At 42.1% G+C, this 25,852-nt stretch overlaps 1 protein-coding gene across 3 annotated transcripts in view; it reads right to left on the reverse strand.

Annotated features, from left to right (window-relative positions):
- Window positions 1-1,072: 1,072 nt before the first annotated feature.
- CENPP (centromere protein P) overlaps window positions 1,073-25,852 on the reverse strand; it is a 362,315-nt gene continuing 337,535 nt past the window's right edge. For all 3 annotated transcript variants that reach the window (XM_065408730.1, XM_065408728.1, XM_065408729.1), the window contains 3 exons: window positions 5,624-5,703; window positions 3,094-3,185; window positions 1,073-1,604 (listed from right to left, as the gene is read on the reverse strand). In XM_065408730.1, the coding sequence (XP_065264802.1) occupies window positions 1,483-1,604; window positions 3,094-3,185; window positions 5,624-5,703 (294 nt within the window). In that variant the 3' untranslated portion in view covers window positions 1,073-1,482. The remainder of the gene's footprint in view (window positions 1,605-3,093; window positions 3,186-5,623; window positions 5,704-25,852) is intronic.

A 25,852-nucleotide genomic window follows, 5' to 3' on the forward strand; every position in this document is an offset into this window, starting at 1 on the left:
CTGCCTGCTTAGCAGCAGAACCCCAAAACAACCTTTTCTATGTCTGAAATAAACTGCAGTCTGGCAGCATTTAATGCCTTCTGTTGCTCAACCACGTGCTCGTTCTGTGGGGGTAGGAAGACTGAATCAAGCCACACACATTGGTGCTTCAGTTCAGTTATTCCTTGCCAGAACAGACTGAGTGACAAAATAGATGATTGATATTTTCTGGTAATGACTGACAAGCTTACTGTTTTAAAACAGGCAGGTCTAATCCAAGATCTACCAGCCTTACTCTGCTTTACGTGTGCATGTAAATGTGTGTACACTGCTTGCTCCATCAAAATGTACACCAGATCGTAGTTGTGTATGCATACTTACAGAATCATGTACTTGAGTTTGCAGAAGAACTCTTAATTGAAACTACTTAGCAAGAGAGTTCTCTGTTTACATAAATTATAGCCTTTTTGGCCCCTGAGCCCAGAAAAATATTTACTCCCAACATATATGCAAGTACACCATTTTTAAGGTATCAGCAATTAATTTTGAGCTTGCCTGCCATCGCTTTCCCAATGTTTAAATGCCTCCAAAAGTAAAATGAGGAGGTCACTTAACTATATGGAAACTCGCTGGCTATTGCAGTACTTTTAAAGCGCCAGTGCAAAATTGACTGTTTTCCCCCTTTGAGAAATGCTAGACATTTACAAGTGAGCTAATACTAAAATAACTGATGGGCATAATGAGGTTGCAAGAAATGTCTTGAAACTGCTTCATATTTATTTGCCATGTGTAAAGTATCAAGTTGACAATACTCCTCAGTGATGGTGCAAGCTTTCAGTGCTTTGAAACCAAACCATGATAAACAGTAATTAAAGTGCAACACTTTGAAAGTAGTAATGTCTATTCTGCATCGACATTATAGAAAAAGCAGCAGCTGTACTGTTTCACTAGCATTCACAAAATTGATTTCTAACCATCCGACTATTCTTCACAAACTTAAATTTGGCTGTATTGATCATTTATTTCTGTACTTCTATCTTAATTGAGTAGAAGGAATATTTAAATACAACTTTATTCTGCTTTCAATGTCACTGTTCTCTCTGTTTAAAATCACTGTACTTTTTGTATAGAGCTGTGAAATGAAACGTCCACTTTTTATTGACTTGAATTTGACAGCACATGTTTCTGTAACCTGTTCTAGAAAATGTTAAGGACAGAAGAACCACTCTGGTACATTAATTCAGAAATTTAAATTTATAATGAAATTCACTCTGTAATTATTTTATTTGGCATTTTTGTATTTAAATTGCTGTATTTATTTTTCATGTCATGACAATTTATATATAACGTGCCATAATTGTACAGATAGCATGTTTTATGGGTATGGTTTTTAAATGGAAAATAACTTAATGTTTATATTCAATAAAATTATAGACTGCATAACTCAATATCAATTAAAAGAATTTCCAAATTTCTACCAGTTATAAGTTTTGTAAGTGGTATTCATTTCTTCATGCCAACTGATTTGATCAGACTTTCAATGGAGGCCTCAATCCCCAGCAAAAGGAGCATATTTCTGAAGCACTGGGGTCCATTTTCAACAGCTGCTTTCTTATCCTGCAGGGCTGCAAGAAAAGAAAAGATTAAATACAAGTAAGTCCTAACTACAGCAAATGTCCTGGGGCATAAAACCTAGTTAAAACGACAGTACTGGGCTCATGTGCCTTTTTAGGAAAATGTAACTGGAATTATTTAACCCCTCTGCCAAGCAGCTTGAGTTAGGAACAAGTAAGTTCCACACTTTGCCACTTAATCTAATCATTTGAATAAGGGGTTTGAAGCCTTTGCTTTATTTCTGTTAGACTAATTTATACATCAAGATTAAGCTTGGAATAATTATGTATCCAGTTGTTTGCCTCCGTCTTTAGAAAAACAGACTGGTTATTCTCAAGCTTTAGAACAGCAGTGGAATGTAAACTAAAAATTGTTTGGTTAATACCCTTACAAGGAAAAGGGATTCTGAACTTCTTGCTTTGCAGTAAGGGGTCATATCTGAATAATTTTCATGTTTCATTAAGACAAATTGCTTTATCACTATGAATTAACAAAATAAACATAGCGTGTGGAAGCTGCAGCATCTCCTCAAGCTTCCTAGACACCCCTACAGAGCCTGACAAAGTATTATTGTGGTTTCTGGACAACTATCACAAACCTTTCCTCTACCAAATGTGCTGCCATCAGATTTCAGATAGCTCATGCTTCCAAATTGACTGATATTAAGCAGGTAGAAGCTATGTACAATTGAGGCAGAGGAGGAAGTACTGTAACACATTACAGTCACTGTATAAATAAATACCTGTCTAACAGTCAAAGGCAGTTAGATTTACAAACACAAAGCAGCTCCATCAAATGTTTTTGGAATGTGTCTTCAGTGAGACAGACTCCAGTGGCATATAAAATAGGTAGCAGAGAAAACAGGCTGCTTCTCTTTGACTGACATTTCCACCATGCCCTGCAATACACAATAATGCCACTAAACTTGTCAGGGGATCATACATTTTTTTTTCTAACACAAATTTGGTATGAGAGAGCAAAACTAATTAAAAAGCCCAAAGTTTCAGTTATTTGTTGGAGAAGTTAAAGCAGCACAGCAAGCTAGATGAACTCCCTCTCCTCTCCCCCCCCCCCCCCAATTGAGCTTTGACAAGAATTTGTTTTAAGGGGTCAGGGGTGAAATGTTCAGACTCTAGGTTAACAAAAGTTGTTCTTGGTCTGAGCTGTCATTACTTTCAAAAAGCATTACCATTACATACCAAGCACATTTTTAAAACAGGGAACACTTAGTAGACATAGGTTTATGCCTATTAGGATGATACAAATGTTTTTGAAACTGATGCACTGGTCTAATAAAATGCCAGGTCTTTCATGTCTGCAGCCATTCCTACAATACCAGTCAAAATAGGTTCTGCTAGATCTGCCACACATCACAAGTTAGAGCATGAGCAAAGTATGACATACTCTGAATAACATGCGCTATATTGAGAGTCCAGGACACAAACTATTTAAAGTCAGTAATAGGGAAAACACATTTAAAATATACTACAGACACATTACCTTGCACTGGTATTCTAGGCAGAAGATCCAGGACAGGTGTAACTTTCCCTTCTTCATCCACATATATTTTCCAAACAATCATTAACTCAAACCTGTATCATGCATATTGGGAAGCACCTTATTTAATAATAATGCACAAAAGTAGCTTGTATTTTTCTATGCTAAAGTTTTCTTCAATGCATAATTGTTTTCCTGCAGAAAATAACTTGTCAGAAAGTTGCTGCAGTTACATCTTTTGCTCACCAGGGGCCACAGTGGAGCTAGAACAGAGCAGCTGCTTCTGGGCTATCCCCAGCTGCAATAGGGAAGGGAAGAGGCTGCCTTCCTGAAGGCAGTAGAGCCAGGTCAGGATAGAGGGGGACAGACAGCATGGGGCTGCTGGGGGGGTCACAGACTGGGGTTCATAAGGGCTAGTAGGGGAGGGCAGATTGGGGCAGGGGCTGATTGGGAGTGGAGGCACAGGGCCACAAGGATGGGGGAGGGGGCTGCCTGAGGGGGTGCAGGACCACATGGGTGGCTGAGTGGGAGCACAGACACACATGAGTGCAGGGGGTACATGGGGACAGGCAGATGTGCCTGACTGAATGGGAAAGGTTAGGGGTCAGCCAGGGTCTGTATGGGGGCAGCTCCCTAACAGTCGCTCCCAACAACCCTCCAGGTTCGCTTCCAGGCTCCTCAGCTCCTCCATTACACCTGACTCCCCCAAACCTTTGCACTGCTTCTGAGGGGGGTGGGGGTGGGAAATAAAGTTATGTATTGTAGTTTAAATGCATTACTCAAAATTCTGTATTTATATGCCTAGTAAGGAATCTATTTGTCAATGATCATTTTTCATTGTCTGTATTGTAACAGGCATAGTTGCTGACAGATATTTTGAAATAAATTACCAAAATAATTGAAACTGATGTTATTTTGACAAATTAAAATATGTGCAGAATTTTTAGGCACAGAATTCCTCCAGGAGTAACTAATAAAGAAGATTGGGTAAATCTAAATGTAGTATAATGAGAAAGATTGGAGGACAGGGGAAATGATCACCTCCAACTTCGTGTAGTTCTGGTTTCCCTGTATAAGTTAGCAAATTAATGCCTTATCACTTTCATAAACTGAGGGAAAAACTATGTTTCAAATAATCATAGTGACCATTATTTACTTCTTTTGCATTAGAAGTAATAAACACTCACACATCCTCTGAGGACCCTATCAATTATTCACTATTACAAAAGCAAAATGTAATTCAAGCAGCTTACCCCTCCTACTGAGCAACAGCACAATGAAATACTGATACCCCCACACATCACCTGTTCCTCAGACCCTCCTAACTCTTTGTGCACGAGGTGAAACAAACAGGCCCTGCAGCATGACATCGAAAATTGGCAAATCTGGACCACTCAGACCAGGGTCAGGAAGACATTGCTGAATCCCAGGCCCCCGTGGAGAATTCCTGCCAACTGCCCCATCTGTTATAGCAATAGGGATCTAGCCTCAGTATCTCTTCTGACCACAACTGTGGCAGGGTATCACGGGAGAGAACGAAGATGGAACAAAACTGCAACCTCTAATTTGAGACACTTCCACTTTAAGGTATAATGTGTGGCAGGGGCATGTTTTTGATTTGAATTTTAGGGTCCCAAACCTTTCATTTTGGGTTTGTTTGTGGGTCAGTCCCATAGTGGAAGATACCTACTTCCTGGTTCTGGATTGATGCAATCAGCCTTGCAGGAATTTTGTACCAGATCATTAGAAATGTTACAAGAGCAGGTATTATATGAGATTTCCAGTGTCTTGAGCTAAGATCTTAGGGGAACACCTTAGATTTTACCCAGCACTGAATCCAACTTTGAACTTGGGCTACAAAGAGATTTGAAACTGCTTCCTTGGCCCATCTGGACTCTTAGAGCTCTTAAATGTACAGAATTGGGGCCAAATCCTGCTCACATTACTGACACGGCTCCATTGACTGAATTGAATTACCGTCATCAATGAGATGAGCAGGATTCAGCCCCTGGTTCACAAACAGTATTTGTAATGGAATACATTGCAACAGAGATGTTTTCAACTATAACTGATTATGATGAAGTCTAATACTAGTATAACTTATTTAAAATGTAATTCAAAATCTAAAATTCTACTGGAGCCTCCTACCATCTCTGTCTCTCTCTTTTATGCTGTATATTTTTTTTAAGGGCTCTATAAATTAGCAACATATAGTTGTCATCCCCAGAAAGGCCACAGTGAAATGGCTTGCGCCACATGCTCTTTGCTTCATCTCCCAAGATTTTTGTATGTGTTGCATCTATGAAAAGCATCACACAACCCCATGGTATACACTAGGGTGATAGGTGACTTTTCTTTATAAAATAAACAGTGTAATTCTGAGATTAAACTACCTTTCAATGTGTAAAGGTGAAACTGAAAAACAGTTCTTGCTGGATTTATCTCCAGCTCTAGAGACAATTAACTCAAATTTCAGGTTTTGTTCAATTCTTTTTAAATACAGATACTAATAAGCATCTTGAAATTGTCTTACCCAGAAAGGTCAGGGCTCCTTATAACCAGGTAATCTCCAGACGGTCCTTCAGGAAGTGTTACAATATCCTGATATTTGGCCTGTTAATAAAAAGGGAAATAAGAATATAACCACGCAGTAAAGGTGGTAACTATACAAACTGGCTTCAGAATATACTTTTTTTCCAGTTACGATTGGTCTTAAGAACTATTAAAGACAAAGACTAAAAAGTGCTAAATTTATACTGAAGTGTATTGCAAAGCTCTAATAATGTTTAGACAAAATCAGATGTATGTAAGAGCAAAATGTATATTAAATGTACAAAACAAAACCTTCATTAATATACTCAGTTTGTTGGCATGTCCATCACAGCTCCTTTTTTTTCCCAGTAGTGAATCTCCAAAAGAAAGAAAATTCAACAAAATGTATTAATTTCGTTGTTGGTTACTCAGATCATTTGTTTATTAAACATGTTTTAATGTTTCATCTTTTCTTGATACTTAAAATGTGAGCATCAACACAATAAAATGTAAATAACAGAATTTCTCTTCTAGAATGACGGGCCAAAACTGGAAGCTATTTCTCTCCTTGACATTAAAACATCTTAAATTGTGGGGAAGCTTGGTAACACTCCAGAGTCAGACTAAATTTGCATTTAAAAGAGGAGGTTCTTCGTGATGTGTAGTCCCTGTCTGTATTCCGTTGAGGGTTTACACCCCTGCACCATGTGTCTGGAGCCAGAGAATTTGAAAGTAATGTCCATTAGTCCGCGCATGCGCCCTGGCTCGCTTCATGGTTTCATCCGAGGTGATAAAGGGCATCTCCAGTTCCTTTTCCACTGCAAATCCAACAGATCTGTGCAGAGGGGAAGGAGGGCAGGAAGTAGAATACAGATAGGGACTACATATCTTTAAGAACCTCCTGTTATAGGTAAGTAACCTCCTCTTCTTCAAGGATGGGTCCCTATTGTATTCCACTGAGGGTGATTAATAAGCAGTATCTAAGTCAGAGGAGGATGCAAGGATGAAGATGGAAGGGTTAAGCAAAGGACAGCTGGACTGAAGAAGGCAGCTGCCGCTGAGTCCTACACCAAGGCATAATGTGTAGCAATTGTGTGTACTGATCTCCTTGTAGCTGCTCTACCTGTCCTAGAGTGGTACATCATGGAAGGAGGCCATATTTGAAGCCTGAGCTCTCATAAAATGGGCCCGCAGACCAGATAATTGAGAGAGTGTAATGCACCCCGAAATCCACTTGGAGAGTGTGTGTGTGGAGAGTGCCTGACGTTTAATTCTTTCAGCTATTCTAACAAACAGTCTGGGGGATTTCCTGATTGGTCTTGTCCCATCGAGGGAGTGGAGTTGTCGTCCTTCTTCAGAGTTGTGCAGCTTTGGGAAGAAAAAGTGAATGGATTGATTAACATGAAACTGGGAAATGACCTTTGGCAAAAATTTGGGATGCAGGCACAAGGAGACTATCTGTATGGAAAGTTGTGAAAGGAGAAACCCATCATGGCCCCAAGTTCACTGACCCGTCTCGCCAAAGTGACAGCAATAAGGAAGGTGGCCTTTGTGGAAAGGAAGGCTATAAAGCATGATGCCAGTGGTTCGAAGGGCCGTTTCATTAGTATGGATAGAACTAGGTTGAGGTCCCACTGGGGAGTGATGGATTCTATGGGTGGGAAGGTTCTGATGAGGCCTTTCCAAAATCTTGCAGTCAACAGGTGTATAAAGAGAGAATGTCCTTCCACAGGGGGGTGGAAAGCACTAATTACCACTAGGTGGATCTTGAGAAAGTTGAGGGAGAGACCTAATGTCTTCAGTGACAGGAGGTGGGGAATCCCCACTGCTTCTTGGGAAAGTCCCTTTTATTGGGCTCAGGAGGTAAAGCATTTCCACTTGGCCCAGTAACAACCCCTAGTGGATTCTTTCCTGCTGCTGGAGAGGATGTTTTGCATTTCTGAAGAACACGCCCATTCTAAAGAAGATGCCCATCCAAATACCATGTTTTGAGGTGAAGCGCTGGTGGATTGGGATGTCTGATCATGCTGTGTCAGTAGATTGGGGAAGGTGGGGATGGGCGGACATACAAAGGAGGTTGGGAAACCAGAACTGTCTGGGCCAGTCGGAGGCGAGCAGGATGACTCTTGCTCATCTGATCTTGTGGAGTACTCATGGTAGGAGTGGGAGAGGAAGGAAGGCATAGTTGATCTGGTCTGACCAGGGGAGTTTGAGAGCATCACCCTGAGAGTGGAGACCACCCACTGGAGCAGCTTGAGAGCATCACCCTGAGAGTGGAGACCACCCACTGGAGCAGCATGTGCTGCATTTGCAGTTGATAGGGGAGGCAAAGAGGTCTCTGGTCAGAGTCCCCCACTGGTCAAAGATGTGTCACACCATGGAATCGTGGAGTTCCCACTCGTGGTCGATCACAAACTGCCTGCTCAGCAAGTCTGCAATCACATTCTGAATCCCCGGGAGATATGCTGCAGATAAGAGGATATGGTGTGCGATGCACCAATTCCAGAGGTTGATTGCTTCTAAACATAGAACGGTCGAGTGTTTGACCCCTTGTTTGGTGATGTACCAAACAGTGGTGGCAACATTGTCCAACATAATAAGCACATGATGGGAACGGGTGAATGGGAGAAATGCTTGGCATGCCTTCCTTACAGCCTGCAGTTCCAGAATGTTGATGTGCATCATGGATTCCCAAGGAGTCCATGTTCCCTGCACCATGTAATTTGCCCATGTGCTTTACCCAGCCTACAAGTAATGCATTGGTGATGATCGTCTTATTCAGGGAGGAGGGGAGAATGGGAGAACCCCTACACAGACCTGGCATGGGTCCGTTCATCAGTGATGGGAAAAGAGTACTTGGGGGGGAGGGGCTGTCAGCATGAGGTTTGGGTGAGTAAACCATCTGGAGCCACACCTGGACGCAGCGAAGATGGAGCCAAGCGAAGATGGTGACGTACATGCATGGGACCATGTGGCCAAGGAGGGATAGTCAAGTCCTGGCTGGGACAGATGGATTGTTGATTACGTGGTTTACGAGCTCTTGCAGAGCCTGGAACCTGTCCCGCAGTAGGTAGGCTCGTGCTATGACCGAGTGGACAGAGGCCCCTATGAAGTCTAGGGATTGTGTCAGTTCCAAGATTGATTTTTTAATGTTGATGCTGATTCCAAGGGAAGAAAGGAGGCCAACTAACATGGAAGTTGAAGCTTGGGCTTCGCATCTGGATTGTGCCACCTGGAGCCAGTTTTCAAGATATGGGAATACAAGGACCCCATAATGCCTGATGTAAGCTGCCATGACGGAGAAAACCCTGATGAAGACTTGGGAAGCAGCATTGAGTCCAAATGGAAGAACCCTGTACGAAAATTATGTGAGCTGATTGTGAACCTCAGGAACCATGTGTGGGCCAGATGAATGTCCATGTGAAAGCAGGCGTCTTGCATAGCAAGAGCTGTAAACCACTTGCCTTCTAGTGGGATGATCGCTGCTAGTGTGACCATACAAAACTTGGGCTTGCAGATGAAGTGATTGAGAAGGTGGAGGTCCAGAATTGGCCTCCACCCGCCTTTCTTTTTGGGTATCAGGAAGTAAGTTGAATAGAACCCCGCCCCTTGATATTCTGGAGGAACCTGCTCTTTCACTCCTCTTTGTAGTAAGGAGTTCGCCTCTTGAGTGAGAATGCTGGTATGAGAGTGTTCCCTGAGGAGACATGGCGGGGGGTGGAGGGACCTGTGGATGAGGTAGCATGCTGAACTCAACCATATAGACATGGTGGATGACATTTAGCACCCATTTGTCTGTTGTTATTGCAACTTCAAGCTGGAAAAAAAGAGTGCTAGATGACCCCCAAGGGGAGTGGGATGGTTGTATGGCAGTAGACAAGGTGGTTGACAGTTCTCTAGAGTTTCTAAGAAATATCTTTTCTGTGAGAGCTGCATGTGGGAAGAGGAAGGCTGTGAAGGTGGACCCAGAGGGTGAGATCTTTGAATCTTTTGATGCTTCCATGGTGGTTTGTAAGGTATCTGATGTAAAATCTGGGATGTCCTGTAACGTTGTATGGATGGCGAGCGAATTTACACTTTCGCACAGGTGTGTAAATATCCAAGGAATGAGGTGTAGCTCTTGCATCCTTGAGGGTGTGGAGGGAATCATCCGTTTTCTGGTTTAAAAGCTCTGATTCATCAAAAGGGAGGTCTTCAATGGTATTTTGTATTTCCCTGGAGAAACCAGGGGCATGGAGCCACAATTCCCATGACAGAACTATGCCCGTAGCCATAGAGCAAGATGAAGTATCTGCCACATTGAAAGCTGATTGAAGCGATGTCCTTGACACCAGTTTCCCTTCCTCTAAGATTACCTGGAAGCGGGCCTGGTCTTGCTGCGGCAGTTTTTCAACAAATTCCTCCAGTTTGCTGTAATTCAGGAAATCATATCTTGCAAGTAATGCCTGATCATTCGAAATCCTGAATTGAAGGCTGGCTGAGGAGAAGACCTTGTGACCCCAAAAATCCAATGCTTGCCCTCCTTATCGGATGGAGTGGAGTGTGGGTGTTGCTGTCTGGACCGTTCCTTTGCTCCCAGACCACAAGTGAATTGGGGGAGAGGGGTCGTGTGAGAAAAGAAACTCAGACCCCCTTAGCTGGTACATAATAGCGTTTTTCTGACCTCTTGGGGATAGGTGTACATATGACGGCTGTATGCCATTGCCAAACTATTGTAGCTGGCTCGAGGATAGCATTGTTGATTGGCAGAGCATCTCTACCCGGCGTTGATGAGTGAAGGCTGTCCAGGAGCTTATGCTGAGTGTCCTGGATCTTCTCCAGGGGAAGCTCTCTTGCCACTCTTTATCTCCTGGAACTGGTGGAAGTCATTTGGGGGAGAGGAGAATGCTAAAGTCACTGCTGAGGACTATGGGAATCTGCTCCAGTGGTACCATCAGAACTCGACTGAGCGGCTCTTCTTTCATCATCAGCTCTGAGCATCTACTTGAAGGTGCTTGAGATGGGGAGGCAAGTGAAGTTTCCCTCATGGAACGGGTAGGTTCTGAAGGTGGGGTATTGGGGCCTGGCTCCCCAATAGGGCCAGCATGATGGAGCTGGAGGTGCTGCAGTGGGCCACATGGTGGGGGGACCAGTGGCTCCATGGCTGCAGGACTGGAAGATATTGCCATGATGTAGGTGGCCTCTTTGGGTACTCGTAGTGGCAGTAGGGGATGGGTGGTCCCTGCCCTTCATTCGATTCCTGCGAAGATGAAAACTTGGACACAGTTGGAGCAGGGGGTGAGGGGTGCCTCATCTGTGGCATGTCCTGAGTGGCAGATATCGTCTCCCAAGAAGTGGAAGGTCCCTGAAATTGTGGAGACCTCAGCTCTCCCAGGGCAAACACTTCCTGGGGATCTGGCACTTTTCCCTAGCTCCCTGGTGTTCAGGGTACTTTCTCTGTACCTGGAACCAGTATCAGATTGGTGGTCCTTCCCGGAGTGCGCAAATCTTGTACTTTATGGGGTGCCAATGTTGATGGTGTATGCGGTTTGGTACCTGGTACCAGCAGATCCGGCGGCTTGTGCGGCCTCTTCTTGTGTTTGTGCGCTTTACAGAGTGTGCTCTCTCCCCATGACTGGAACTCATGGAAGGAGCATTCCTTTTCTTAGGTTTGGAGGAAGATTTACTGCTATGCTTATGTGTATGCTTCCTTACCCACCAGCATGGGCTCCATAGTGGGGGGAGGGATAGCTCAGTGGTTTGAGCATTGGCCTGCTAAACCCAGGGTTGTGAGTTCAATCCTTGAGGGGGCCACTTGGGGATCTGGGGCAAAAATCAGTACTTGGTCCTGCTAGTGAAGGCAGGGGGCTGGACTTGATGACCTTTCAAGGTCCCTTCCAGTTCTAGGAGATAGGATATCTCCATTAATTAAAATTATAGTGGTGGTACCGCTGGTGCCAGACTAGGAAACCGTAGGCAGAGGTGCACTCCTGGTGGTCTCAGGCTGATGTACAGGGGAGGTTCCCTGACGTGGGTCCAAATGTCACATGGCAGCTTCCATGAGGTGCTTCCAGAGAAGAGAGCCTGACCTTCTCAGATATGGCTGGGGAAGGACTGGCAGATACTGTATCTGGGTGTAATGTTGGCTTCTCCCAAGCAGTAGAGACAGCATTGATGTCCGTCACTGACCGAGAAGGAACGCAGGCAGGAGGCACAGATTTTTAAAGCCTGGGGTCTTTGGCATAGTTCAGTACCCACATGTGGTACGGAGGTAGAAAGGAGAGGGTATTTACGGGGAAACAAACCCCCTATTGTACTCCTAAAAACTATGAAAAGCAGTACAAACAAAAACACTATAAAACTAACTATATATAACTTTTCAAGGTGCATCACATGCAAGAGGACACTAATAGTTCCAACCCAGACCATGCAGTGGTGAGAAGGAACTGGAGACATGTCGGTCTGCCCCACCCTTTATCACCTCAGATGAAACCATGAGGCGAGCACGGTGCATGCGCTGACCAACTGACACTACTTTCAGATTCTCCAGCTCCGGACGCATTGTGTGCATGTGTAAACCCTCAGTGGAATACAATAGGGACCATCACTCAAAGAAAAATAAAAGCATGCTTTTAGTCAAGTATTTATTTATTTCTTCAAATTTCTAAAACATAATAATGGGCATCCATTCTGTGGTCTGGGTGCCTATCTTGTAAATTAAAACCACAACAGAAGGGAAGGACTGCCCATAAATATATCCACCTCACCCATGCTATGCTCAACAACCTTTAGAGAGAAAAAAGACAGGCTTTCCAGCATGTTTAGAAGATTAAAAAATCTGGGACCTGGTAGACCAAAATGAGGAGTGAGTACCAAATCTTGTCCAGTTCCCTCTAGTTTATATTGAGGCTGCAACAGCTTGAGCATCTCTACTGCTCTTAGTTGTGGCAGTATACCATGTGAAGAGAAAGAGGAAGGTGCATGAAAAGCTGTAAAAGTAAGGCTAATGTGGGAAAAGGTGCAGCATCTCAAGCAGGGGAAGGATACAGGAGCAAAGAGAGAGAAGACAGTAGGATGTGACAAAGGAAAAAGGATGTAACGGACTGATACGTGGGTGGGACAAAGCTATGCAGCTCCTTTACTGGCCACAGAAAGAGTTGTTAGCAATGTTGTTGTGGCCATATCGGTCCCAGGATATTAGAGATACAAGTTGGGAGAGGTGCTCTCTTTTATTGGACCAACTTCTGTTGGTGAAAGAGACCAGCTTTTGAGCTACACTGCTCTTCTTCAAGTCTTCTTGGGGAAGGTACTCAGAGTGTCACAGCTAAATACAAAGTGGGAGAGATTGTTTAGTATAAGTAGTTAACACATTGTAACAGACTACACCCCTGTATTCACACCTTATACACTACTGTAATAATCTTTGAACAAAGTATGCCTTGTAAGGTATCATTTGAAAACTTACAATTTACTGGTCAATATTGTCCTGATAAAATATGTGTGGCAACACTGTATGTGAAGTTATAAAATTAATACATGTTCTAAACCCCACAGACCAGCCCAAACAAAAGTTGGTAAACAATTCTGTTCTAAATAAAGGAATGTGTGCTCTGCTTAATTTTCATTAAAGCAGTAGACAAAGTCATTAAGCAGGAAGGGAAGCCAAAGGGAATTCAAACAATTGAAAACACCAGTAGGGAATATCCTGCCATATAGACTCTTTGGATCCTGGTTCTCAGCTGGAAATGTTTTTCAAGAGGGGGACAGAAACTATAAAAAGGAGGGACAAACATCCCAAGGCACCCCTCCTCTCTTTCCCTACCCATTGCATTCACTGAGCCTGAAGAGACAAAGGAAGCAGTCATTGGACTCTGGGAGATGGTTCCTGACCTGAGAGTTTGGCCAGTAATCTGCTGGAGCATGTGGTGAAAAACTTTGCTTGAACGTAATAGAGTTTGTTAGGCATTAGTAAATATCTTATAACCATATCCGACTTATGCCTCATTAGTTGTACTCACTTAAAATCTCTCTCTTTGTAGTTAATAAAATTATTTTACTGGTTTATCTAATCAAGTGTGTTTAAACTGAAGTGTCTGAATAACTATTTGAGATAATAAACTGGCATATTATTTCCTTCAAGGTCTAACATTTAAAGTATTTTTACTGTCTACAAGAGGGTTGGGCAGTACAAGACATACATTTCTTGGGGAAAATCCAGGACTAGGGGCGGTGTTGGGGTCACTCTGCATTATGAGCAAGGCTGGTCAGAGCCAGGTGTAACCTAACTGTGGCTGGTATGCTGCAGTTTTATACACACACACACACTCTCAGGATGTGGCTTGCTTGCTGGAAGGCTGTTTGTGAGTGGCCTAGGTGGGAGCTACAAGGCATTGTAAGGCTCTCACGGTTGCAGGTCTGGACTGTGCTCTGGTATGCCACAGATATTCTAGGGGACTGTTCCAGGTGAAGTGGCCTGTTAATACCCCTGTAATCATAGGACAAAACAGGGAGGTTAGTGTTAAACCTAGACCATCCCTGATCGGTGTTTGTTTAACCTGTTCTTAAAAACCTACAGCAATTCCAGAGCTTAACAACCTTTATAGTTAGAATGTTTTTCCTAATGTCTAACTAACCTTAATCTCTCTCTCTCACGGGCTACAGATTAAGCCCATTATTCTTTGTCCTACCTCCAGTGGACACAGAGTACAACTGATCACAGTTCTCAAACATATTTGAAGACTTATCAGCTCCCCTCTGTCTTCTTTTTCTGTGACTAAACATGCCCAATTTTTTAACCTTTCCTCATTGGTCAGGTTTTCTCAATCTTTTATCATTTTTGGTGCTCTCCTCTGGACTCTCTCCAATTTTCCCACCTCTTTCCTAAAGTGTGGAGCCCAGAACTGTACACTGTACTCCAGCGGAGGCCTCTTATTGGCATCTTGTTTGGAAGTAACAAAGGGTATAATTTTCTGTTGCCAAATAATTTTTCTCAAGTGTTGGAGAGGCTTCTTTAGTAAATTATGGACATGCGGAAACTTTACAGTGTGATCCTCTGATCTTGTGAGAAGTTCAGGTGGTTTGGATTAGAAACAGAATAGAAAGCATTAATATCTCAATAGCCCCTCAATAGAATCTTTCCCTGCCGCCACAGCCCTGAGGACTGAGGGGGCAGGGGGAGAGATGTCTCTCCCCACTGCTGCCCCAGGGCTGGGGCGGGAGAGTCGTCCCCTATTCCCCACCTCACCCCACAAATGCCAAAATCTAAAGGAAAAGGGCCTATTTCTCACTTCAGTTATATCCATGTAACCCAACTGAAATCATAAATGTCGTCTGGTTATAAGTGAAAGTAGAACCTGGCCCAAAGACTCAAATCATGATTTATTTAATCCCCACTGGATGACTTCCTGGAGTGACAATGAGAAGGAAGCAGGAAGTGAAAATCCTACCACATCCAGAATCAACCAAACAATGTCTAATGATGGCAATTTAGGAAAGAATAAACAGGAAATCTGCTAACACATAAGCCGCCATAGCAATGATGGATATAAAATGTGATCACCTTACAAGGAAGTTAAAAAGTAGAAAATCTGGTGGATAAATTAAAACAACAGATTAACACTACATAAAAGGTGTAACAGTAAATTTAAGTATGGGGGACTAAGAAGGGATGCGTCCCGTCCCCCCATTATGTAACTATTAAACAGACTGCATACACAGGAAAAAATAACTGAACTACCTTTGGTAATAGAGAGGTTCTTAGAATTTTGGATTTAAATTTGAAAGAATAACTAAAAAATTAGCTTGAAAACAAAAAGATCTTGAATAAGAACAAAATGCTTATTTTCTCAGATATGGAAATGAGCACAAAAGTGAAGAAATGGGAAATATTTCCCATAAGTAATCAGTCACCAACACTAAATATTGAAGCAATATTTTTTCTAGCACTTAGGACACAATAAAATGCTAAACTAGTACTTCTGGGATGCTGAAAGCACAAGTCTATTAGACAAGACAAAGCAACTCAGGTGTAGCCTGACCACCGTGCTGTCATGAGTGATTGCTGTTGGGACAAGATTCCATTGTCGCCGCTGCTGACATCAGCTCCGGGGCACTGGCCCCGGCTGAGCACCCCCAACCCTGGTCCCAGCGGCTCTGGCCCGGTTTGGCTCGGGCCCCGGTTCCGGCCGAGCGGCTCCGGCCCGGCCCCGGCTGAGCGGCACCAGCAGGCGGCCGAGCACCCCCAGCCCCGGTCCCAGCAGCTCCGGCCCGGCTCCACTCGGGCCCCGGTTCCGGCCGAGTGGCTCCGCCCCAGCCCTGGACGAGTGGTGCCGGCCGGCGGCCGAGCACCACCGGCCCCAGCGGCTCCAGCCTGGATCCAAGCACCACGACCCCTCCCTATTTTCCCGGATATTCCCGGCTTTTTGGAATTTCCTCCCGGACAGGGATTTGAGGACCAAAAAGCTGGACATGTCTGGGAAAATCCGGACGTATGGTAACCCTATGCAGGAGTTACAGCTCTGTCACACATGTAGTGTTGCCCCTTTATATACAGTTTAGTGTTTTATAATGGAAATCCTGGCGCACAATTAATCTGAGTGGTATGAATGCTGCTATGGGCATTAAAGATTAGAATCAAAGCACCAAAAGTTTGAAATTTGACTACACAAGCTCTGTCCCACAACATTCAGTTTAAGGTTTCCAGACTAACGGAACTACTGAATCAGCAAAACAAAGGAATATATGAGAAAATTTGTACAGACTGGGATTTTTTTTTAATACTGGAAAATATTGGATTAGATTAAAACCTCAAGGCCTTTTAAATTAAAATCATCTGAAACAAGAATATAAAAAATGAAGCATGAATGTTATAGTTTAAATGTAATTAACATAGTCAGCAACTTTATATACAGTCGATTTAGGGATTTGTTTAGTATAAGACACATGGAAAATGTTAAACACAAATAGGGAACATTTAAACAACACTGAGGTCTTGATCTGACACACTCTTCCTTAACTAATGGTGTTGTTACAAAGAAAGTACATGCTAAAACTCAGGTTGACCTAGCCATGTTGTTCAAGGGGTCTATACCTAAGCCCAGGTATAGACACTGCTAGGTTGACAGAAGAATTCTTCCATTGACCTAGCTACCACTTCTCGAGGGGGTGGATTTACTACAGTGACAGAAAAACCCCTTCCTTCAATGTAGCAAGTGTCTACGGGCTCATCTACACTACAGGTTATGTCGGTATAGCTTATGTCGCTCAGAGTGTGAATAAGCCACACCCCTGAGTGATGTAAATTACACTGACCTAAGCACCGGTGTTAACAGCACTATGTTGACGGGAGAGCTCCTGCCAACATAGCTACCAGCTTTCGTGGAGGTGGTTTTATTATGCCGATGGGAGGGCTCTCTCCTGTTGGTATAGAGCGTCTTCACCAGACGCGCTACAGTGGTGCAGCTGCACCACTGCATCTATGCCGCAGTAATGCTTGTAGTGTAGACATAGGCTTAGCACAGGCAGTGTCCCTGCATAGCCTCCTGTTCCGAATTCACTTAATTATTAAGAAATAATATTTTGACCACTTTAAAAAGAAAACTGTACCTATTTTTAGCACAGCTCATCTGTCTCACCTGGTAAGAACCAATTTTCACAAAGAATAAACTATAACACATTTGATTTTCACCATGAACATAAAATATTTGAAAACACGGGTTTTAATTATAACTAAGAGTACAGCGGATGATAACCTATACTAATTATAATTTTAATAAATTAAAAAAATAAAGATCCCACAGACTTGTATAACAGAAACAGAGCACCATTTAGAATGCTGACAGGCACTAAGGTCTTACATTATGGAAGGGGGGCTAGATCCTACAGCTAATTGATTATACTGGGAGATGTCACCCACTTCTCTCTTTGCATCCTTACCAGCCAGTTTCACAATAAATTCAGAATTAAGGTTGACACTCATGGTATGGCTACACTACAAGTGCTACAATGGCACAGCTGCAGCTACACTTCTATAGCACTGCAGTGTTGACACCACAGAGATGGAAAGGGTTTTTTCATCGCTCTTGTAAATCCACCACCTCAAGAGGTTGTAGCAGAATTCTTTTGTCGACCTAGCTGGGTCTACAATGGGGGTTAGGTTGACCTAACTATGTCATGTAGGGCATGAAATTTTTCACAGCCCTGAGCCATATGCCTAGGTCAACCCAAGTTTTAGGTGTTGGCCAGGCCTCAGAACTTAATGTTTGGTTCTTGTGAGGACTAGCATCCTCAACCTCCTATTGCTAATATGTATGTTGTACAGAACTCTCCCACACATTTATAATATGTAAACAAAATAAGCTTCCTTGAGACTTTCGAGGCTCCAAGGCTAGTCTTATCATAAAACACATTACAAGAGCAATTTTACTTAAACAGCATATGTGCACATGGATTTTCCTGTGGATCATAGCTTGTAATTACATCAGGAGAACCATCTCATCAATACCAAGTAAAGTAACTGGTTAAAAGCAGAGCATGCTCCTTAAAACTTGCATTGCTTTTTTATTTTCCAGTGTTTAGACTAATTAAAACTTTCACCACTCAGAATTTAAATCCTAAACAGATTAGTAGTTTAAGATATTTAAAATGCAGTAATTATTTGCTGACATTATAGGTAGGTAGATTTATAATAAAATGAAAATGAAGTACAATCTCTCCTCCCAAAGGGTTTTGCTGTAATTTCCATATCCCTTTCTGCGTGTCTGACACAGCATTAACTAAATCCTGCTGATTCTTGCTGTTCACATCAAAGATAATAGCCACCATTCTTCTGACTAAGGGAGACTGGAAACCTAGCCGTGCCTCTGCTTAATTGTCTTAAGAGGCCACCACTGGCCAACACAAGGTCCTCCTGCCTCTCAAGGATGAAAAAATGTGACCTCAGAAACTGGAGGTGTCAGGGGGCAGTTAAGCACCAGCAAGTCGTATTCTCGCTGAAAGCAAGGCAGCAACAAGGTGACTCTCAGTTCTGGGCACCCCAAAAAGTGTCAGTCACCCATCCCAGGCCAAAGCCTGTGATAATTTATTTTATATTATGCAAACTACTAACCATAATTAAATCAAGAAATATCAACAACATACTATATCTCTCAAGTGGTTTCCTTTTTACCCTTCTCCTTCTGTCGATTTCTATCCATATTGTTCCTTCAAGGTCTATTTTCATCACAGCCTATTCTCTGATTAGGGTCCACTTTCTTCACCATATTATCTACTACCCTCTCCCCCTTCGTACTTACTCTGCTTTTAAGACCTCTATCTCTTAAGCCCCTTTCCTTTCCCTTCTTTTTCTTCTTGGGTCTCTTTCTTCCCAGATTGCAACCAAAGGCACTATTCATGTGCACAAAATTAAGCATGTGCAGGTTTGGGGCCTTGAGGAGAAACCCCAGATTCTTTCTTTAAATATTATTTTCCCCAATGATCAAGGCTCTCTTGATTTCAAAGTACAAACATATTTGTCTAGTAAAATCTGATCATAAAGTTATAAAAAAATCATTTCCTGGATTATATAAAAGACATTTGTTTCAAAACAGCAAAAAGCAGTAGTCCTCATTAAGGTCTTCATGCCTGGCTTGATTATGTTTTACAAATCCATTTTACATAAAAGATCAGAATCCAAAGCACACAACTATACAGAAGTGGCTTGAATTTGCTCTTTGGCTCATAACATGAACATTAGGAAGCTTCAGTCAAATAAGATTTTTTTTTCAAGTTAATAATGAAATGTTGTTTATAATGAAAGTGCACACTGATAACTGACTTTAGCATTATAGTCCACAGCCTATGGTTGTGGAGCCATCTCTATATTAATTTGTGAATATCATGTATGCTATATGATGTCAAATTGCTGTAACGGAAGTTTCCATCATTCAGCCTAAAGGGGCTATTAGGAAAAACAAGCAGAAAATGAAACATTGACAAGAGCAGAGCCGGCTCCAGGCACCAACTTACCAAGCAGGTGCTTGGGGCGGCCACTTTGGAGAGGGGCGGCACGTCCAGCTGTTCGGCGGCAATTCGGCGGACGGTCCCTCACTCCTGCTCGGAGCGAAGGACCTCCCGCCGAATTGCCACCGTAGATCGCGATCACGGCTTTTTTTTTTTTTTTTTTTTGCTGCTTGGGGCGGCCAAAACCCTGGAGCCGGCCCTGGACAAGAGACCAGATACCTCTGGGGAAAACACTGCAAGGATCCTTAAGGGAACAGGGAAGTGTCTACCTGCCTGGTTCCAGCAAAGTTAAAAGGCTTATTTTGCCAGGGCTGGGGGCCTAACAGCAAAAGGACACTTAAAAAGTTCCTCTCAGGGGATAAAGTAGGGGAGAGAGGTGTCAGTTATCAAGGGTCTGTTGGGGGAAACAGACCAATATACATAGAAAGTCTGTAGAGGGAGTCAGAAGAAGCTGGGCTAACATTGAGTAAGCTCAAGGTAGATAGGTCTGCATGTCAATCGTTCTATTGTTTTAAAATCCTTCTTCTCTTAAACTATGCAATGTTCTTACTGTTAGGAATAAAGAATATTGTGTTTTGAAAAAGCTGTATGGTCCCTCTGTATATACCACTGGTCACAGCTCCCAGAGGGTAGAGCTGCAGGTACTGAACCTAACTCAGGCCTGCTGAGATAATCACAGTTGATACACAAAGGGTCTAGTCAAGGAGCGGGAGAATCATGCAAGTCCACTCGCAGAGCAGTGAAAGCTTGGGGGCTTGTCATCTTTCGGGGGTATACTTAGATAGACCCAGAGACAGGACAGCAGTCAGCAGGCAGACTTATCTTACAATCTGTATGTTCACATGCCATAAAATACATATGTTTCGTATTTCTCCATTAACAAAACTAAAATGTGACTAAAATGTTTTATGTAACGGCTCAAGTTAAATCCAAACATATTAAAATTATTAAAGAAAAGTATATTATTAAAAGTTTGAGGACCAAGTGAGATTGTAAACAATCATGAACTTTCTAATTTTGTAGAATGAAAGAGGAATTGAAAATCAGGATACAAGCCAATGTATTTTTTTCCTTTCAACTAAATTAGAGAGTGCAAAAATACTATATTTGCAAAACAATATGGATTTATGAAACTTTACCACTCAATAATTACATCTTAAAATAAACATAGTTTACATAAAAATACTTTGCCTAAGCAAACATTTTCTGCTGCTGAATTGTATTATGTACATTGCACAATAAAGATTTTGAATCCATGTTTAAACAGATTCAAAGAACAGCTTACAAAGGGAATAGCACAATAATCTTCACTCAAGTTACAAAGCCCCTGAGGGTTCAGGGGAATGGACAGAAGCTAATCAAATAACTTATTATAAATTTGACAACTGCGAGTTTTGAGATCTTAACTCTATTCATGTTTCCCTTAAAAAAAAGAAAATTGTACCTTCTCTCTGGTAACCATGGAAAAGAGTTTACAACAAAAGCAATTTATTTTGCCAGTTTATTTATTTATTTAGACAATAGCTGGGTTTGAGTAAAAACTGTTTTCTAATACAAGTTAGTTTGTCTGTCAGATGTGAAGTCATCATACTGTGGCAGTGGGATCACAATCTCTTGCCTATAGGAAGGATTGAGAAATAAAAACAAACACATACATGCGCCTATCACCTGGAGTATCCGTATGGTTCCTCTCTGCAGTTTTTCCTCGAGGCCACATGGTAGGCATTAGGGGCAAGGTAGGGAAGGGGAGGCATCACCTGGGTCCCAGTTTCCCCAGAGTGTATGTGGGGGGTCTCCATAATACATCAAATTCTGCAGTCCTTGCTCAACCAAAACTCTGATCAACTTCAAGTCAATTGATTCCAGTTCTTGTTCGCTTCAATAAGGAGCGCAAGATTTGTCACAATAACCTCACTATACATTTGTTTCCAATACAAATGAATAAATAAGGGAGGAAAGTTGCACATGGATTTTATTATTAGATTGTCTTGCACAGTTTTCATGTGTATCCCAGTGTGAGATTAAGCAATGCAATATTTTCTTGTAGAACTAGCCAGCTCAGTATGAGTTGAGGTGTTACATTCTCACCTTATATTTTACTCCAGAAAGCTGACATTTGTGCAGACAGAAAATGTCCTCTATAGTTTTACTGCTCATTCCTATTCCAAGTCCAACTGTCCTTGGTGTTCTCATTAGCACAAAGAGGATTGTTCTGCAAACTTTAATAGAAAGAGTGCTTGCTAACAAATATAACCAGTTCCTTCTCCAAAAATGAATGTGAGATTTGCCATTGACTTCAGTGGAAGCATGATTGAGTTCTTATTTTGGCTTATAGACAAAATACAGCCAAGGGACAATTCCTGTCCTGGTAAATATCATGTGTCACCACATTTGCCCTATGTACATTCCTTATTTCTTTAGTAACCCTATGAATTTCAAACAAAATTTCTATTTTCATAATTTGATCTAAATTGTATATCTACAGTAAAGCTGTAAAAGGATTCTTTATACTCAAATGCACACAGCATTGTGTGTTTACAAAAGCATTTCCTTTTAATATCACTTCATCACATGGTAACCATATGTACAGTAACTCCTCACTTAACGTTGTAGTTATGTTCCTGAAAAATGCGACTTTAAGTGAAACAATGTTAAGCGAATCCAATTTCCCCATAAGAATTAATGTAAATGAGGGGGTTAGGTTCCAGGGAAATATTTTTCACCAGACAAAAGACTAAATTATATATATGTTTTACACAAACAATTTAATACTGGTACACAGTGATGATGATTGTGAAGCTTGGTCAGAGGGTGGGATATTTTCCAGGGAATGCCTTACTTCTAAATGAACTTGCAATTGACTGAGCCCTCAAGGGTTAACTCTCACAACACTCCAGGAGGCAGCAGGAAAGGAGGGAGGGCAGACAGAGACACACCCTGTGTGTGAGAGAAAAAATGCGCATTTCCCCTTTAAGTAGCTGCCCCAGGCTTAAGTACACTGCCTTGTTAATTAAATCAGCTTGCTGAGACCTCCTGAGACGGCAGCTACTGCCTAGATGCTCCCTCCTTCGTGTCCCCCCCCCTCTATGGAAGATGGGGTAAGCGGGGTGCAGGAGCAGGGGGAGGGGGAGACACCCTGACATTAGCCCTCCTCTTCCCCCTCCCCCCATACAGCAAGCAGGAGTCTCTGGGAGCAGCTCCAAGGCAGAGGGCAGGAGCAGCACATGGCAGTGGGGAGAGGGACACAGCTGAACTGCAGGCAGCTGCAGCATAGGGAACTTAGGGGAGTAGGGAGCTGATAGGGAGGGCTGCAGGTCCACCCTGGTTCCAAGCCCCCACCACCTAGCTGCAACAGGCTGCTCTTCCTGCAAGCCGTAGACAAAACAGGTGGCTGCCAAACGACTTAGAAGGGAGCATTTCACAACTTTAAACGAGCATGTTCCCTAATTGATCAGCAACTTAACATCTGGGATGACTTTAAGTGAGGAGTTACTGTATATCTGCCACTTAATTATAGCATACTGGAAATAAATTAAATACATATTGAAGTTTTACTTTCAAAATCTGAGGAGAAACAGAATTAACGAAAAAAGAGGTCCTAAAAGACAGGAGTAAAGGAGAGCCATAATACATGTCTACTGAATGCACAACTTCCAAGTCATAGGCTAGGTTTTGGTTTTCTTTTTCACTTTGTTTTTCCTTTCGGGGTGTGAGAGAGAGAGAAATATTCTTCTCTCCAACACTTTCTGACACCCTGATAAAGATGTTGGAGATTCCCAGTAATTTATGAAAAATAATACTCTGACTCATGAATATGTACTGTGATGGTCATTCAAAAAGTGTGTTACAACACTATAGCATTGGAGATACTGAAGTTATTTCCTATTATATAAAAAACACCACAGTAATTCAGAAACCACATTAAAACAACTTAGTAAATAATGACTTTTAAAAAATTTAATACATTTATTGACTAAAAAAAATAAGTCTTTGGCACATGTTACAAGTTCTAATGACATTCAGTTGTCAGTAAGGAATCTCAGTGGGCAAAGCTGGCTGTATTGTTAATACAAAAAAAATGACAATCTTTCAGTTTACTTAAAATAACCAAATATTGAGTATGTCTGTTTTTCCATTGCTGTGATGATCTGTTATGCTGATCATCCAAGCTTTAACATCACATTAATTCTGTCTTTTTCCAGTGGGATCCTATTGCCTATGTATTGTGTAACTACCAGGGGATGATAAATCAGTTTCATCCTTTGACTTTGTTTACCCCTTCCACATGTAATCCTAGAAGAAACACTACAAGTTACTGTAGTTACCACTGAGAAGTTCTCTAAGAGGAAACTGATACAAAAGAGTTGGATTTGGGGACAGACCCACCAAATATGAAACAATGTACACATTGCATGGCATCTAAACTCTGCACTGAATACAGAATTATTAATTTCCTCACTGGCTTTTCTATGGTGGTCTCGTCATAGTATCTTAGTGTTTTACAAATATTAATGAATTTATCTTCACAACATCCCTCTGAGGTGGTATTATTACCCCAATTTGAAGCATGGAGCATAGAGGTTAAGGCCAAAATTGTCAAAAGTATCAACTCATTTTGGGTCCCCAATGTGAGACTCATAGGGTCTGATTTTTCAGAGTACTTAGTACTTTAAAGGACTTTATATATTCAGAGCACAGCTCCTGTTGACCTCAGATGCAGTTGTGAATGTTCAGCACTTCCCAGGTGCCTCAGGTTTGGCACCCAGAAAATGATGAACACACAATGGCCACCTGTGAAAATTTTGCTTTACATGATTTGTCCAGCATCACAAAGGAACTCTGACAGAGGATGGCATTTAAGTGCCTTAACCATGAGACCATGCTTTTTTTCCTGCATTTCTCCGCCTCATTTACCACGCATCTTCCAACGTCTGCCACAAATAAGGCAGGGGGTGGGGGGCTACAGACTATCCATCTAATTAACTATGGTACATATATGCTCCCCATTATCATAGGAACTGAATACCTCACAATTTTTGAATGTTAACCTCATAACACCCCTGTAAGGTGGGAAGTACTATTACCTTCAACGGAGGCATGGAGACACTACTGCCTAAGGTCACACAGGAAGTCTGTGGAGGAGGACAGAATTGAACTCAGATCTACAGTTAGTACAATAACCCCTAGATAACTTTTTTTTCCTGCAGCCTCATTCACTGATTTGTTTCCAGAACACAGTCTATCTGTGGATTGAATGAGGCAGGGGTCCTGTGGTAAAAATAGTCTGTGATCATGCAGTTAAAGACTGTATCATAATACATATGCACAATGGAGCCAAATTAAAGTTGCATGAGCAACATTAATTCAGGCAATTGCCTAATGTTGAGTGCCTCAACCAAGGCTTCTGCTCTACACCTCCTTCCTCCAGGCTCTTATTCCCTACCCCACATCTCTTCCCCCTTTCCTCATTCTCTGCATTTGACTCGGGCTCCTTCCTCCTCCATGGTGCGTGGGTGCCAGCAGAGGAAGCATTGAGAAAGGAGGGGGAAGAGTCTCCATGCAGTAAGTTCAGATGCCACAGCAGTCCCCAGCATGCAAGCGGAGCAATAGCAGGGAAAGCCCTACTTAGCCCCTGCTGCCCTAGGTTTGGTGCATGATTATTTACTCTGTGGGGATGGTGTACTCAAAGTGCGATAAGGACACAGGAGCTGTGAGAGGACAGGGCATGCTCAGTGCAGATGAAATCTAGTGTATACCATAGATACAACATAACAATGCCCTGTTTTAAAATGTGTGCCTGAATGTATGTATGTTTACCCAAAATACAAATTTATCATACTGTCATAACATAGGATGAATTTCTAAAAGAATTCAGCTCTATTTGTCATGTAATAATTTTAGCTAATCAGAAATAAGGATTTTAAAAACATTTTCCCCAATAGAATATACTCTAGCTACAGATAGGTAACATTTTTCTCTTTGTAATCACTACTCTGTTTACAGACAACAATCACCAGCAAATTGACTAAATGTCATGCATTACCACTGCTCAATTTCATTGCTCCAGTCACACACTGAATACTAAAAAGTTGATTTTGGACTAGATAATCCACAACCTAAGAGGGAGTTAAATAACAGTGGAAGAAATGCTAGAAGTCATTGATCATAGAACACCATATATTTACATTGCTAAACTGATAAGAAGATTGTGGGCACTATATCATCATTTCAGAATATTTGAAACTATTAAATG

Source organism: Emys orbicularis, chromosome 7 (genome assembly GCF_028017835.1).
Source record: "Emys orbicularis isolate rEmyOrb1 chromosome 7, rEmyOrb1.hap1, whole genome shotgun sequence".
NCBI lineage: Eukaryota > Metazoa > Chordata > Testudines > Emydidae > Emys > Emys orbicularis.